Source organism: Topomyia yanbarensis, chromosome 2 (genome assembly GCF_030247195.1).
Source record: "Topomyia yanbarensis strain Yona2022 chromosome 2, ASM3024719v1, whole genome shotgun sequence".
Lineage (NCBI taxonomy): Eukaryota > Metazoa > Arthropoda > Insecta > Diptera > Culicidae > Topomyia > Topomyia yanbarensis.
In genome coordinates this window covers 91346346-91363631 of record NC_080671.1, presented here as the reverse complement: position 1 = coordinate 91363631, position 17286 = coordinate 91346346, and the positions used below count along the sequence as shown (strand labels likewise).

Below are 17286 nucleotides of genomic sequence, written 5' to 3'. Positions count from 1 at the left end.
TCGCGTTTGATTTCGTATTCTTAGAAGTACTTGTCTAAAGGCAAACCTGCAGTGCCGTCTCTTCATAGCATTGGCATATGGTGGTTTGGCTTTGATACATGCATAGCGTGGTCTGAGCAATAATAGTAGCTTGTATTTGAGTTCATTTAGTCAGGTTTTAAGTGATTAGTCGAGCATGCCGTATTCTCATCACTAAAAAACTATTGAGAACACTTTATAGTGGCATGTAACGTACATAATCCTAATATCGTTCATGCGCAGCTACGCGACCAGGGTACATATAATAAAGTCTGACCATAGTTTTAAAAGATGTCAATACAAAATTGCTTTCATTTGTGATGGAACCAGATGAAAGTAAAAGTTCCATTTTCACTCACAACAATTATTCTACCTTCCGAACAGATGAATGTTAATCACCACAATGTTACTTCGAAGCGGGACCATTATTAAACTGCGCTCATTTTGAAACATGCGAATTACACAAATATGAGTCGTGATCCTTTGCCTATGCACTGTTCACAATATTGCTTTGGGAAACTATAGAAAGCATTTCAGGTCGAGCTTATTATTTAATTATTTATTGTATTTAGTTAAATGATTCTTAGATCTGAGAAGTGAAAAATTACCAGCTGCGTTCATGGAGCGTTATTACAGTAATACCAATTCAATCCTGATGCACACTAAAAAATAATAATATTACAGTTGACGTAAACAACATCGCATCGAAATTTTACACGTTTCAACCAATCAAATTACGAGCCAGAACTTGGTGAGATTGTGATAGATAGTATTCAGATGAATTTCATGTATACCATTTTTCGAGCAAGCAACTGTATTTCGGTATGACCCAGATAGTAAAGACGCGTGCTCAGTGAGCAAATGGTTAGTGGTTGCCGGTTCGCGTCCCGGTATTGCCGGCTGCCTTTTTTCGAATGACTCAATTATTGTTTATATCACACGTAACATTCCGTTGTATTTGATGGGTGCTTTTTGTTACATCTGATTTAATGACAATTTACAGGTGTACAAGAATCAAGAGTAAAAAGAAAGCTATCTGCTAAAATATCACAGGCCATTTTTTTTTTGTTGAAAAGTACTCCTAAGTCAACAATATATTTTATTCTCAAACATGCAGTCCCGCAGAAATTATGTTCAATCTTTCAAAGAAAAAAATGCAAAATGCAAAAAAAACGAAAATTAATAAAAAAATAAAATGAAATAAAAAAATAAAATAAAAAAAAATAAAATGTTTCCTTGAAAAAGGTGGAATAAACCACCGAAACGTCGGAGTTGAAGCGGCACATCGTTTTGGCTGCTACCATAGACTGCATAGTTGAGAAACCCCATTTATATATTCAGTCCTTACAGTCGAAAAGTTCACATTTTCAAACAACCATCTTCAAAACAAATTAAATATCTTGCAAAATAAAAAATGGCATTGCCGATTTTCAGGACATCACTATGAAGACATTTTCCATGCTTCGTTGATGAATAAATCATAGATCAGTTGTCCTAAGTAATTTCCTTGAGTACAACTGCCGATTTGAACAGTAAATTAGTTACGAAATTTGCGTTTCGACTTCGCCTCATCAACCTTTCCAACACTAACTTAGTGACAGGAAAAAGCTAGCGCCGGATTCACTGCCCATAAAAGCATAAGAGTCCCATATTGAAAAACAGCAAGCCGAGAAAAACACTATTGAAGATTTACATTCTCATTGAGCCTTAGGATGGGACAACCATGTTTTGGTTTTTTTCGGTATTTTCATAACAAACCTGGTAATCTTATTTGTTCATTGTGATTCAGTGGTGATACAGAATACAATTCAACAGATAACTCATTTTTGTCAAAAATCCATATGGGACTCTTATGCTTTTATGGGCAGTTCACTCTAGCTCCAAAAACGGAAACACTATTTGTGTTTTTGAGCAAACCCATAGTGAAGCGTGATGTCATTTTTTTGCGGGATATCACGCTTGACTAAGGGTTTGCTCAGAAACACAAATAGAGTTTTCGTTTTTAGAGTTAGTGTCAATCCAGCGCTAGCTTGGTCCTGTCACTAAATTAGTGCCGAATTTTTATGAGACGAAGTTGATTCGCAAATTCCATAACAAAATTTGTTTTAGGCTTTGTGCCGGTAACGGTTGACTTAAAAATTAGTTACAAATCTAAACATTTAGAAATGTTCCTTAAATAGTATTTTTTGAATGTATAACAAATATATTACGCGAGGAATTTTTTTTTAAAATTAGATTATCCGGAGTGACTTTTTCCTGAGCACTACGGATGATCGAGTCTGACCTGTATTACCATGGCTGAGAAATAGCTGAGGGTCCGAATTGGTCCATGTCCCTCTAAACGGTTCCCTTACCATATTTGTTCAGTACGGCTTTCGCTCGAGCATTTGAAATCTCATTCAAGCTAATTCGGGGCTCGATCAGCGCTCAAAATCGAAAACAGGTTAGCGAACACACAACCATGCATCATACCTTCGCGAAATGTTTCATAATTTGCCGGTCGACAGAACGTTACCTGTCCAGACTAAACTACCGGTAGTATAGAGCTTACTCACACCGTCGCTGTCGTATTCGATATTCGATTCCCTATAGTCTGTATGAGTACCTATATAACAATAAAAAGCACAAATTTTTGAATGTATTGAACCGCAAAAAGCCGCGGTTTGCCGATATGCGTTTCGATGGGTCATCTGACCGAGCGTTGATCGGGCGGCGCAGCGCCATCACTGTCCAGGTAGCAACGATGAATCATCCCGTGATTTCCAAACGAGTCTTTATAGCAACTTGCGTCACAACGGTGAAGGTTGTCTGTGCAGCACAGCAACTGAGCGAATGTAGGTAGGTGGGTATGTCAGTAAAAGGAATATTGAATGCCGGTATAAATTTTGTAGATAATTCTGCTTGAATATCATACATTTCGACGTGAACTCACATACACAGAACTGATGGAATTCTTTTATTCTCTTATCAGCTTCAAAACACGTTCTCGTCTTCTTGCAAAGTGCGTTCCATTATCAAGAATTATGTTTTGTTCTCAAGTTGAGAGTGAGCACATGTGCAAAAAAGCAACATTCTTTAGATGGTCAAAGAATTCCGTACATGCATATGAGCGAGCATAAATCTTATCAGTGAGACGCAACCTGAAGCACGCAGTTCATGGCAAAACGGGGTTTGTTTTCTGCATAACTCGAGTCTCCTGAGGTGAATAAGTCAGTTTCAGCGAAGCGAACAAACAGGAAAAAGGAAATGAAACATTTGACCATATACACCTAGCTTGACTTGGGTGATTTTTGCAAAATTGTTTTGCCTTTCCAATGCTTGTTTATCAATATCCGGTTATTTGCTTTAAAGAGGTAGAAGAACAGCTATCTTCGAAAGCTGTTTTAGTCGAGTGACCAATTGTGAACCAGTATGACGAGCTTGGTGAATTTTTGGTGAAGAACGGGATAACTTCGAATGAGCTAGCCACTTACTTCGTAATGGTCATGGCCAGGAACTAATAGTTTTTTTCTCTGCGGCTCCTTCGACTAATCTTTTTCGAAAGCTTTCGACATTTTTAAATTGAGTTACATTACTCACTACGTCACTTTGATTTGAATTTCGACTAGATGATCTTAATTTTTAATTAATCACTTTATAGCCGGTTTCCGGTACCTCACAATCACTGTGATGGAATGCTTCTGTGATGAAATCTTGCTCAGTATTGTAATTGAATTTTACTTTGGATTATCAGTTTGTTACGTTAACATGCTCAGAATCCTAACAGAATTTCTAAATCTTAACGAATCTTTCTCAATATTTGGATGAAATTCGTCTCGGAATTCTGATGGAATCCTTCTCAACTATACTTCCTTGTTCGTTGCTTTGCTTTTGTTAATGGATCAGTCACAACGAGAAGGCGGTCATGATGCTTTCATAGATTGTTGCACCACATTAGAATTATATATTGCTAGGAGTAATCAAAAATAGTATCATTTGCCTGGAATGTGGATGATTTTATTATTTATTCATGTCTGATTTTATTCTAAGACGCGTAGACAATATAAATGCGAAACCCAAAAGTTCATGGGAAATCTAGGCACGCCTGCGAAATTTGAATTCAGACTGGTAAACACTTTAATTCCAAATGTTCTGTTAGAATAATATCGAAAATTTGTAGTACCGAGGATTTTAAAAAACATAATTGATATTCTAATAATTCAATTTTTTAGTCTTTTGGCAGTGCCAATACTTTATTTAGGACTTGTGGTATCCAACGGGGAAAACGATCGGAAATGGTGAGTGACTCCCCCAGACTCTGGGGGGGGGGAATTTTTTTCACATGATTGATTAGCTTCACTCACCATTTCCGATCGTGTTTCCCCGTTGGATACCACCAGTCCTAAATAAGGTATTGGCACTTAAGCCAAAAGACCAAAAAATTGAATGAATTAGTTTAATTCGAAGGGGCGGGTTCGCTCCCGTCATACCTCTGTTCACTGGGCAAGGGACCAGAAATCGACAGTCTTCATTAGCTCTGTCACCCACCGAAGTACGATGGGTAATGAACTAAAAATTAGACATCAGACGATTATAAAAACCCGGGCCTTGGTATCTAGCGGGGATATTAATAGATCAAATGTGTTGGGGTGATCAGCTGCCGTTGTGTGTGATTCCTCGCTTTGCAGACAGGGTACGATCACCGTCGCCAATGGGGTAATCATATGTTCTTTCTGGGATGTCACCATACCCAGGGATAGCATAAGGGTTAGTGCATTGGGCCGGAGTCTCAAAGGTTGCGAGTTCGTGTCTCGCCTCTGGGGGGAATTTTTTTCACATGATTGCTTAGCTTCACTCACCATTTCCGATCGTTTTTCCCCGTTGGATACCACCAGTCCCATAATTGATATTATTTTGAAACTACGTGGCAAAATTGTTTTGCAAAATACAACCTACGTCGCTCGATGTTTTCGTAATATGTTACACATAGAATAAAGTGGCCAGATGTTTGCACTCAGGAAACCAATTGAAGAAATACGTTTCCCAGATATTTGAACAACTTTTCATAGCAGTCTAATAAAACTTCTCGCAAAGATTGTGAGCTGATTCAAACTAGTTGTCGGAAAGTTATCGTTTGAATCAGAATAAATTGGCCCGTTAATCGGAGATTGGGTACTAACACGCTAAACCTTGTATGAGTTATTTGTACATTATTCATGCTGTGATATTTTAGAATAAAAATCAATGCAGGACACTTCCGGGACGTCGAGCCATGCGCCGAATCCAGGACGTCTGGTGACTCCACCTTTGGGCTTTTTGAGATGGAGTTGAGAATATGTCCATTGCACCTGAAATATTGCACGTGATTTAGTTTCTATTAATAATTGTAAACATTTTTTCGCATCTAATAATGCTTGGGATATGCTTCGAAAGCGAGGTACCGTGGAAGACATGAGTGCTTATTGGGCCATTTTTATGTCGCATGCTTTTTCCTTTCTTTCACCAGTCCAAAGCTAAATTTCAAAAAGTAAATGAGTAAGTAAATTACTATACCACGCCAACATACAAACGCTCGAAACCTTTGCGATAATACAAAACCTGTTCACAAACGCGAATGTTCAACTGCTATCATCCACGTAAACCTAGCTTGCAATCGCACTAACATAAAAAAGCCCCGGTGACTAAGTCAACTTTGTTATCCTCAAAATTTAAACTGCTTTTAAAATTAAATATCATATTTTGATTCTTTTTTCCCGTTCCATTCACTAGGAGTTTCCTGGGACCACAAACTTTTCCTTTTGTTTTCGTTCTGCTACCCCATCTTGTGTTGAACAAATCGATGCAAATCTTTGTCCCTGTCTATTGACTTGGGTTTCACATTCCGATTTTGGCCCATATTCGGAATCCGGGAGAGATCACTGATCCGGATTAGTCTATGGATCTAAACTAGTTTAGCCTTGATCAAGGCCTGTTCGCGAATCTGGACCAGTTCCTAGATCTAACCCAACCCCTTTCCTCCGACCAGGCACGGACCTGAGCAAGACCCAGATTTTGTGTTTAGATACAGATAAATGTCTGAATTCGGACCCTCGGCTTGGATACGTAAATTCAAAGATGCAGTTGATGGAGAAGGTAGTGTTTCTTTGTTCAGAAAAAAGTTTGCACGCGAAATGGCAAGTCGCCCTGTGAAAATTGAAGTCTCCTCGATGCCGGGAATATCACAAAGTTGCCAGTGATCAACGAATGCTGCGCTAAATTGAATCTCTGGTTGAAATGACTTTTGGAGTTCCTGGAAGCGTTGGAAACTTCTTGTTTTATATCAAAATCTCTAAGATCAATAGCGTTTTGCTTCGGCTCTGTATCAGAGCTTTCTCAAGTTGGTATATTTGGCGGCCTTACTCGAGAAAAATTGAAATTTTTACGAGTAATCTCACCTGTCCATAGTTTTTGAAGCAGTAAAAGATGTCTTCACAAGAAGATCATCAGAGTCACACTTCTACGCCAAGATAATAATGTGTCGTAGTGAGTAGCGTTACTATCTCCAGCATTTCTGTTAAAGAGTACGAAGCGCGTTTTTTAAGGGAATGCGTCAGATTCTCCAGACGCTGTTAGTATGCATGGCATGATTATTTGGACTCCTCCACGAGTTTAAAAGGGCACACCATTTTGTCCCGTCCAGTGTCATTGCTATTTAAAATCTTTGCTCACTGGAGCAGGTGGTCGTTGAAACAACTAACCCCGTGTTTGAGTACATCCACACAAAAAAAGCTCGTATCGGTGACTTCACCGTCGATTTCAACTTTGTGAGCGGGCATGTAGACGTGGTAGTCCTCCGTAAAAGGCTTGTCGCCAGTAACGATTTTTACTTGGTTTAGACAGAAAATCACAATTCTAAGTTTATCCGGGCACACTTTCCAAATTAAAAGGGGAGTCGGAGTCTTTGATGACGAATCTTGTTCGACATCCATGTCACCACACCTTAGTCGGCAATAATAGTTCATGAAAGGAGCTTTGTTTCACTCACAATGTGCAAAAAGATTGGTAGATAATGTCTGGGACATAACCGGAATGTAGTGATGGCACTTGGATTGGTGTTTCAAATGTGATATGTACCGTAACCAACAATCCTGAAAAAATGGTCTCCTAAATATATTGGTCTTCATATACGAATACAGCACATCGAAAAAAGTCCCTAGGCAAAATTTGAGCTCAATCGGGAAAAAAAATATTATAATGTCATGAAACATCGAGATCTGCTGTAAACTGTAAAAAATGGCTTTCATGACATGTAGGCCGTGATTTTGAATGTGATGTTCGTTGTACGGTTCAGGTATGTGCGGGCATAGGGACTTCGCGATCGTGCGTATCATCGCAAATGGCTCAAGCATTTGTACGTTAGCGTGTTCGATCGCGTGTGCGTTTGTATGTCGCGTGTATGTAACTTCCCGTGTATAAATTCTATTTTATAACTGTGTGCCTTTCGCATATTCGCATGTGTTTTTGGATGATCGCGAGTGGACCGTGAATCTAATACTTTATTTTTGGTGCATGGCTCATATGCTAGAAGAAAATGAGATCTTCTATATCACCAGAGTTCCCGGTCATGTCGCCATGGAATGTGTTGTCTGGTGGATATGAGCTTTATTTTTTGATTGGTCCTATTGAATGTACGGACCTAACTTATTAGGACAAAGGGTAATGGTTTCCGGACGTGACCGATTCATGATCGCACGAAAACGAATGTTTGTAGGTTCGCGTTTGGGGCAGCGTTTGAAACTTCGTAAGTGCTAAAACGTTCACCTTATTACCGGGGTGTTATCAAGTTTGCGCGATCGCGGGCGTAGGTGTGCGTTGTTAATTGCGAAGGGCTTAAGTGTTCGTATGTTAACGTGTTTGTCACGTGTGCTCGCGTGCATGTGAATTGGCGTGTACGAAACTGGATTTTGAAATTGATTAATTAGTCTATGCACGATGACGAAGTCGACCGATAATTGGACACACAATAACTCTCACTGTACGGGACGGGACTCCACGAATATCGCAATCAAACTGTGGAACAATGTTTGCAAACACGGCACACAGCAAAAGTCAATCCACGTCGACCCGCCAGTCGGCCACGTCACCGCGCACAGACAAGTGTGTGTATGCGTATGTATGGGCAGGTGCAGAGTATGAAAAAACATAAAATATAAAAAGGCGCATAAGCCCTCTCGGTCTCCTCGATGCACCACTATCGAGGCGTAATGCAATAACTATCTTAAAGCAACTGCCTGTCAGAGGTTCTGTAGCACTGATGCACGCAATATGCGTGATGATGTTTGCAATACCGTCAAACTCTTCAGTCTTGGGGAAGGAATAAAATCAGCTAAATCAATTTGTGAATAAAATAAATAAAATGATCAAAATAAATAACCCAAATAATAAAAATAATTTAAAATAATATAAATTAAATGAAAAAATAAAATAAAAAAAAATAAAATAACGAATAGCATGAATATAGTATATTAAATGAATAAACTGAACAAAATAAATAAAATGAATATATTGAGTAAATTTGACCAAATGAATTAGATGAATGTATAGATAATATGAATAAACTGTATTAAATAATCAGAAATGAAAAAAAATGAAATGGGTATATCAGAAAATTAATTAGAATGACTTAAACGAAGTAAACGAATAAAATGAAGAAAATGAATAAAACTACTAAAATGAGTAAAACGAATAAAATAAAACAAAATAAAACGAATAGAATAAACAAAAGGAACAAAATGAATGAAATTATAAAATTAGTAAATAAACAAAATAAATAAAACGAAAGAAATGAATAAAATTGACCAAATAAACAAAATAATAAAAATAAGCAACAAAACAGAATTTCATATATCCACTAATCCCTAATTACGTTATTTTTATGCTATAAACATACGAAATATATGATAATGATATCACCAAAAAATAAATTATTTTTTAAATTCCAGTAAAATTGATTACAATAGCTATTGGAGAGGCGTTTCGAGTACATACTTCTTATTTGAATCCGGTATGCCAAGCAGGACTAGGGGTTTGTTTAGAAACACAAATAGTGTTTTCGTTTTTGAAGCTCGCGTCAATCCAGCACTGGCTTAGTCCTGTCACTAAGTTAGTGTTAGTGATGTCAAAATAGTTAATCGGAAGTGAAAAATTTAAATATGGTCCGTATGTTGACCCATCATTTTAAAGGAATTTAAACGATAAACAAAATGCTAGGCATTTGAACAATGTGCCTCTCAAATCGTCTCTAATTGCATCAAAAAATGTTAACTAAAACGAATGGGTCAGAGTCCAGATGATTTAATATACAAAACAAAGCCACTCGGCTTGAACGGTTCTGGAGATGAGTATGGTACTAACTTTAAAGACGATTTGCTGGCAGATAAAGACGGTACCGTTTAATGTTACTTATCTCCACGGTTCTCGTATTCGTACGAAAAAAACGCTGAAATTTCACGAAAACGAACAGAACGAAAAAGTTCAAGTGTTCCATTACATATTTATATAGTATTTTACCGCACCCGTATGCATATGTTACCCACTGTGCCAATGTATTGTTGTCACTGATTACAGTGTTAGCTCAACTGCTGAAAAATTCTTGAAAATTTCAATCATCTGGATTGAAAACTGAATCTTTTCTGTTGATTCTCTTATCACTGTCATTTAATTATTTGGTTGCAAATGAACCCTCCAATCAGTGCAGTCAAATGTGCTATTGTATTTCGTTAAACTCTCACACACGTGAAGCCGCAAGGTAAGCTTCAAAACCGGTTGATTGCGCGAGCAACTCCACCCTTTTCCGTGCCGTGATATTCTTTCCGCCCGCTTGTCAGCCAGTCGGCTCTGACTGTACTTACATATATTGTGGTGACTATAATACATACAGGTATTCTACATAAAGTTTTTGTAACTTCGTCGCAATTATATCGTATACGCCAAATAAGATAACCATTACCATCGTAGGTATTCCGGCACTTACGTCAGCACCCCCTCGATTAGCGTGTTTGAGTGATTGCGATGCGTGACGGTACTTAGTAGCATATTATTTCACCCTCAACGTTTGGCATTTAGAGGATAAACAAACTTAAGGTTACGATAACTGTGCGTGACCTAAATAGGTGGCTAAAATTAACATATCGCGTGAGTTTCTCTCGAAAGATGTACCATATGTGTTCCATATACTCACTTTACTAGTTGAAGTTATGTTCTTCCCAGTACACTACTAAGCTCGGATAACTCTTCCACTGTTACAAAATTTGTATCGTATTTATTTTCACTTAAAACACAACGCCGCCCCAACAGCACGTACACATTTCGAATCACACTCTAAATCACATAAAAATATTACATTCTTCCGGACTTAAACGGCTTTGCCAGCTTTCTTCCCCTAAACACTGATGCTGATATATGGGCTGGGCGCGAGACTGAATTCGCTTCTAATATCTCGGTTTTCTTAAATCGTCGCCGTTCCCATTCACTGACTTCTACGCTCTTCTGCCCTTTCCAGTAACTGGGCGACCGACGGTTGTTTTCTTCACCCGTTCCGTCTCGAAAAATAAAATGTCTACAAATGTTTCTTTTTGGGGGTCTTACACTACTGCGCCTTCCCCCGTCGTCGTCGTCGTCTGTGTCGACGATCGAAGAATTATCATCATTCCCATTCACACATGCACCCAACGGATGCTATAAAACCTGTAGAACAGCAACCCGCTCCGTGGTCTAAGTGGCGCGCACTTGGAACTCGGGACTGCCGACACTGTCGAACCTCAATTAAAAAATCACCATACTTGGAATGAATGTGTCTCATTCGGAATCACGCTGCACATGTACGAGTTATAAGTAAACAATTACTATACACTTGAACTTCAGCGTTATTTTTATAGCAACCGAGCGACACACACTTGTCCGATTTACTACACATCCAAAACCGCGCGCTCGAAGTATTGGAAGAGTTGTTGGCGTATGGCGCAAAACGAAAAAAACACGTCTGCAACGGTTCACGTTTCCCTCGGAACTGACTGAAACATGCTTGGCCGGCTAGCGTAGAGCTATGCTGATGGTGGGCGTGGGGTGGCCGTGATTGTGTTTGAATAAGCGTTCATTCAAACATTAGGTTCATTCAATGCTGCGCGCCGGTACGAATGAATACAAACCATCAACATAGAATCCGAGTGATATCGATTCAAGCACTGTGGGCTGAAGATAGAATCGAGAATGGCAAGTATTAAAATAGTGCGAAAGATTTGTAAATGTGTTTCAAGTGTGGGTTTTCGCAGACAGGCTGCAGGTGGTAAACAGAATTCTCAAACTGCAACCGCAGAAAAAAAATCAAAAAACGCACTTCTTACCGCATCTGCACTATATTTACCATACCGCGGTTACCATTACCCACTTTTGTTTTTTTTTTCTCATAACTGTTCAATGAAATAACAATTTCAATTGTAAAATTCGTTATCTTGTAGTCAATTCGAATTGTAAGAGCTATGAATACCGTGTAAATCCGAATACTATGTCCTGTCAATAATATGAACAGTTTTGAAAATCATGCCAAAAAAAGGTTTTGGTAAAAACGTGTGGTAACTTGATCCCCTGCCTACTAGGGTTAAAGAAACAAAGGTTGACCTATAGATACGAAAGTCCTTAGAAAGGAATCATACTTGAAAATATTCATAATTAATTAGTTCGACGATCTCATACAACCGTTCAAAAAATTGTGAAAAGATCTTCAAGATAGATTAAAACACATATTTTCTAAAATATTATACAACTTTTCCAAACCAAATGTAATACATTAGATTTGTTTTTTAAACACCATGAACGACCAAATACTTCATTTTCTTTTTAAATTTTGGTAACTTTATGCGTATAGATTAGGAGATATGGCCAGGGAATCAAATATCCCCAAGGATCAAGTGCCCTCACTCTCCCCTATATGTGGTAGAAGTTACAATCTACTACCAATCTTAATGGTAGGACTTGAGTGGTACTAATATCTTCAATTTTGAGGCATACCTGTGCCACACACAAAAATATGAATTTTATCGTTGACGTCATTCCAAACGCGACAATTTTACAAACCGTAATTCACGAAATGACGATATAGATCCGTGCTCCATTTAATTTTACACGAAAGGTGTACTTTACATTAGGGCATAGCATTTTTTTAAATTTTTTTTTAAGTTCTCCCCTTTCATATTGTGACAAATGGCAGATCTCAAATTTCACAACATTTGGACAATTTTAGACTCCGTCCACTTCGCTTTTTGGGCTTGGTACTATGTGAAAATATGGAGGAAAAATATAATAAATGCTATAACTTTTGAAGTAGCGATAAGAAAATTACAATTCATACCTCTTTCTAACAAAAATAACCTTAGTATTTGAATGGAGATATTTCCGTTTCTTTCTCCAAAAGTACGAGAGAGTCATTTTGTCCCCAAAACCATCGATTTAAAAAAAAATTCTGCTACGTACTGTAAATCATACATATTTTGCAGTTTTTCTAATGTGAATAAATTTCAGAAATCGAAAGAAATCTTAACGACCTTTGTCCAAATAAGAGAAGTTGGGGTTATAGAGTATTTTGTCATTCATATTCCATTTTATCATTTTGTCGTGCATATATTTCTATTATTCTTCAATCAATTTTGAAAAAATATACCTTGTTGAAATCATTACGAACAAAATAAAAGTTGTTCCGTTACCTTTAAAACTCAAATTTTTTGATGTTTAGTCCCAAATCCATATTTTTATCATTTAATTGTACATATTAACTCCATTTAACAGTAAATCATTATTTAATTTACTACTTCTGGTGTAAATTGTGCTTAAGGATCACATTAGAAAAGTCTAATTCCTGAAAAAATACGGAAAGTTGGGGTATTAGGACATTTAATGAAAAAAATGAAAGAAGAAATTTAAAAGAAAATCAAGCAGAATCCTTGGACTGATTATCACGTATTGTTCTATGCTCATTTCAGAATCAAAATTTCAGAATAAACCGTCATAAGAAATTTTTTTTGGATCCCTGAGGGGAAAGGGTCAGGATTTAAAGCACCAACCCCCTCTTCCCCTGTTTCTTGCGCATGGCACTGCATACTTGTAGAACTGAAGTGTGGTCCACTTAGAATCCGGACACTGTATTTTTTCTATAGTAGCGCTCCAGTGATCGGATTTGGAATATTGTGACAGAGATTTGTGCTTCAGTGATGAAAGTATTGTCTCGATATGTACATTATAAAAAATTGTGCTAGGTGGAAGACAAGAAGACAATGTTGTTTCTCCACACTCGCAACCCCGACGTGGTCAATTCAAAATATCGTTAAAATTACCGTTCCAAGCGGTTCTGTTATCGCAAAAATGTAACCAGAAAGGTTAAAAAAACTTCATGTTGGAATATTGAATCGGCAGCGGAACTAGAATGCGTTTAGGTCAATTTAGGGAAATCAGGACTCTTGGATCGGTGGGCTGCCAAAATGCCAAAAAATACAGCGCCAGCCATAGCACTTCCAACTTGCTTGTTGTTTTGAAACTGGAGCGACGAGGTTTTCCTAGATTGCTAACCAGGTGGCTGTATTCTTACCTCTCACAACGATCCGCCTTCGTTAGAATTGGCTCCACACGCTCAATCGCATCGAAACGCCAACCGGTGTGCCTCAAGGAAGTCCTCTAGCGCCTCTGATCTCTTTCCTATTCATCAACGACCTCTGTACCCGCATCAAATCTGAAAAACTACTGTGTGTTGATGATCTGAAAACTCTGTTGTGCTCCAAGTTGATATAGCCAATATTGAGGAATGGTGCATGCAGAGCAATGAAGAGAAATGTAATGTGATAAGTTTCGAAAGCTCGGCAACACTAAGGCGTTGCGATTATACTCATCAAACCTGTGTCATCCAGAGGGAGGATTATATCCGCATTTTATTCGACAGGAAACTTCGTTTCGACTACCACATTACTGCAACAACGGAGAAGGCCTATGGAACATTGGGTTTTCTAAAACGGAACACAGTCGATTTTGTGGATTTCTACGCACTGAAATCTTTGTACTGCACACTGGTCCAGAGCATCTTAGAGTATGCTGTAAAGTAAGGGCACCAACCAACGCCGTTCAAAGCAACTGACAGGAGCGCGGTCACAGAAGCTTTGTACAATTTGCTCTCAGAAATCTGCCGTGAATCGACCCTATCCGTCTTCCGCCGTATAATAAACGGTGCATGTTGGTACATTTGCTAACGCTGGAGTCTCACCGCATTTTCTTGCAAAGAATGTTCGATATGTTGTCGAACAATATTGACTATCCCGGCATTCTTTCAAGGATTAATTTATTTGTTCCTCCTCGTGGTATAAGGAATCGTCCGCTTCTGTGGATTCCTAGACACCGTACAACATATGGCCAGAATAATCCGGTAGGCGGATGTTGTAGCAAATTAAATGTTGGCGGTTGGAGTAAGTTGGCGAAACCCCCTTTTCTCCGTTTCTATTAGACATAAAGCGTTGTCTCTCGTTGTGTACCTTAAGTAATGTGAAACGCATTATCCAATGTGTGTTTGTTGTGAAACATTATGTTTTGTAGAAGCTGTGTTGTTTTTGAGCGTACTTTGGGTTCATGTTTTTGGCGTACCCAACCGCACTGTTTCAACCTACTCCGGGGCCGGGTCCTCAAAATCGGAAAAGCACAATTTGAATTATTTCCTGCGAAATATTTATAGTTTACGGTGCATATAGCTTAGCCCGCTGCTGCAATGAACTATTTCACGAATGAACGGCTCAGGCGGTGCAATGCGTCAAACTGAAGCACTGTGGACGTACCCCGCAATGGGAGCCGGTTTACAGCGGTACCACGAGAGCGGTATAATCTTTGAGATTATATCGAGTAATAAAAACCATAACGACCATTTTCGTGTCTCAGTCGAATCAGTCTAACCGACTGTTTGCATTGACCGAACCGAACTTTGAAGGTGATTCAGGCGCTGAAGATGAGTTCCAAATATTAGCATGGTTATGATTAGGCTGTGTATGGGCTACATTGCAGCTAGCTCGGGTCGTATGAGGCAATGGGTTGGTTTTGATATTGATAATTGTTGAATCAGATTTTTAAAAGAATTAACATTTAAAATAAACGATTTGCTTTCCAATTTGTCATATTTTTTTGTTGTCCATCAATTCATGTATAAAGAACGATTCTACTCGTGAACCGATAAATTAGTAAATTTGCATTGTGTAGAAACATTAAAGAGTTCTTATTTTGCGTGTTATGGGCCGTCGACTGATGATAGCATTTTAAAAATATACTATGTACAGAAAGATATTTTAAACAGAATCTCATTCATTAGCAGTGATCACATTTAATATATCCATCTCTTTTGCGGAAACGAACAATTTTCTCCTAAGTATAGCGACTGAAACCTCCGGAATCAGTATGATTGACGTCATCAAATGAGCTGTTGAAATTTGATCGATTTTTATGCTGATAATAATGCACTAAAAGCTCTGCAATGAAATCCTACAATGACTTCAATGCAACCAGAATCCACCTATTTGAATAGAAAGGTGCAAGATGTATCAGACCGGAAGTTATCTGTGCTGTTGTTTTCCACAAAACGCTAATCTGTTGACATGCAAAGATTTTTATTGCCACTATAAAACGGCTCACCACCAACCAAATGCAAATAGTTGAACGGTTTCAACCTGTTGGAAATTCTTCAAAATGGCCTTCGGTGTTTTCAGCTTTGTCGGTTTAATCCTCGCTGTTAATTTGGTGCTAACCAGTGCTTGTGTAAGAATTCGGAATAACTTTTGTGTGGCTGTAAACTTGATAGCCTTAATTTGTTTTTGTTCCCAGAACGGTGGCTATGAATTGATTATTCATCATATTGAAAATTGCGGTGGAGACGATCAGGTTATAACTATTGATCCCAAATCGACCGCTACATTGACGAAGGATTGCAAGGTTACATCGAAATCGACGGTGAAGACGATCGGGTTCAAGAGTGCTGATGTATCTTGTTTTTCGAAATTAGTCCTACACAAATTATCACTTGACACATATTTTAGATGACGGTTACCGTTTCGAAGAACGGAATTCCGGTTGTTAACGAAAAGTTAGACCTGTGCGCCAGCATGGAGGATTCGAAGAACAATAAGGATGCGGCCGAAATTATGACCATGTTTGGTGTTCCAGACAAGTGCCCGGTCGAAGGAGGGGAAATCAAGACAACCGAGAGTCAAGAGTATAGTTTGGAAAAGTATAAACAACATCTGATGATGGCGGAGGGGAAAATTGCGGTGGATTGTAAAATCGTTCACGATAACGTAAGGATAATGGCCCCAATGCTATTGCATCATCGAGATGGACATATTTGTTCATTTCGTTTGATTTTTTCTTCTAGGGTGAAAGCTGTTTTAAGATCGACATGGAGGTGAAAAAAGAAGGAGGTCTTCTTGGTTAATTTATTTTGAATGCGGAAAATAATTTATGAAATAGGTGCAATATTCAAATAAATTCACTGTTTTGATGATAGTTACATTACACTTATTTCTCAAAGTGCTTGTAAAATTGTTTGCGAGATCTAATCTGTTGTGAGCCAAACTCTTCACGATGAATTTTCTGAAAAGAAGATTTAATTTTCATTGCGGCTACAAGCAGAATATTGTATTTATGGTGATTATAAAGACCAGGCCATTCTGGATAGAATTGTTGCCGGACTTAAGGATACTGAATTGAAAAAAAGTTATTGAGCGAGGATAAATTAAATCATGCTAGAGTCGACAACATTTTAGAAACTTGGGAAATGGCAACTGTCAATTCCAAATCTTTTTCTGATAAACGCGACTAAGTTTTAGCTATGAATTGTTTTTCTGCTGTTGGCAGAGGGAAAATATTACAGAATTTGACTGATGTTTACGAAAATAATTGTGGTAAACACTAAATTATACCCTAAATTAGGTTACGCTCTTTTGGCGTAGGTACCTACCTTTGCAGAAAGGTAAATAAAAACAACTGGATTCACAGATGAGGCACTAACTATTGAGCAAATCGAACTCGCTGCTAGCAGACCTTCACTTGCAGGTCAAGTTGTGGGTGCTATCGATGTCGATGCAACGATGATTACCAGAGCTTCCTCTCGGTTTAAAGGACGATTCAGACGATACATCAGCTTCCGTCAACGTCAACGGAACGTCACCGTTCCGTCAGGATAAGTTTAATACTTTTCTGTTGTGTCGTACGTCAAAACGTTCCGTGCCGTTGATGTTG

At 38.3% G+C, this 17286-nt stretch overlaps 2 protein-coding genes across 5 annotated transcripts in view; one reads left to right on the top strand and one right to left on the bottom strand.

The window, feature by feature from the left end:
* Positions 1-11032, bottom strand: part of LOC131678818 (vascular endothelial growth factor receptor 1) — a 170378-nt gene extending 159346 nt beyond the window's left edge. For all 4 annotated transcript variants that reach the window (XM_058959165.1, XM_058959169.1, XM_058959167.1 and 1 more), the window contains exon 1: positions 10217-11032. The gene's annotated coding sequence lies outside the window, so the exon portion shown is untranslated. The remainder of the gene's footprint in view (positions 1-10216) is intronic.
* Positions 11033-15708: 4676 nt separating this feature from the next.
* LOC131684031 (uncharacterized) lies at positions 15709-16551 on the top strand. The gene is made up of 4 exons (XM_058966504.1): positions 15709-15807; positions 15874-16029; positions 16086-16343; positions 16421-16551. The coding sequence occupies exons 1-4, from the start codon at positions 15739-15741 to the stop codon at positions 16478-16480; spliced, it is 543 nt and encodes a 180-aa protein (XP_058822487.1). The 5' UTR covers positions 15709-15738; the 3' UTR covers positions 16481-16551.
* Positions 16552-17286: the final 735 nt, after the last annotated feature.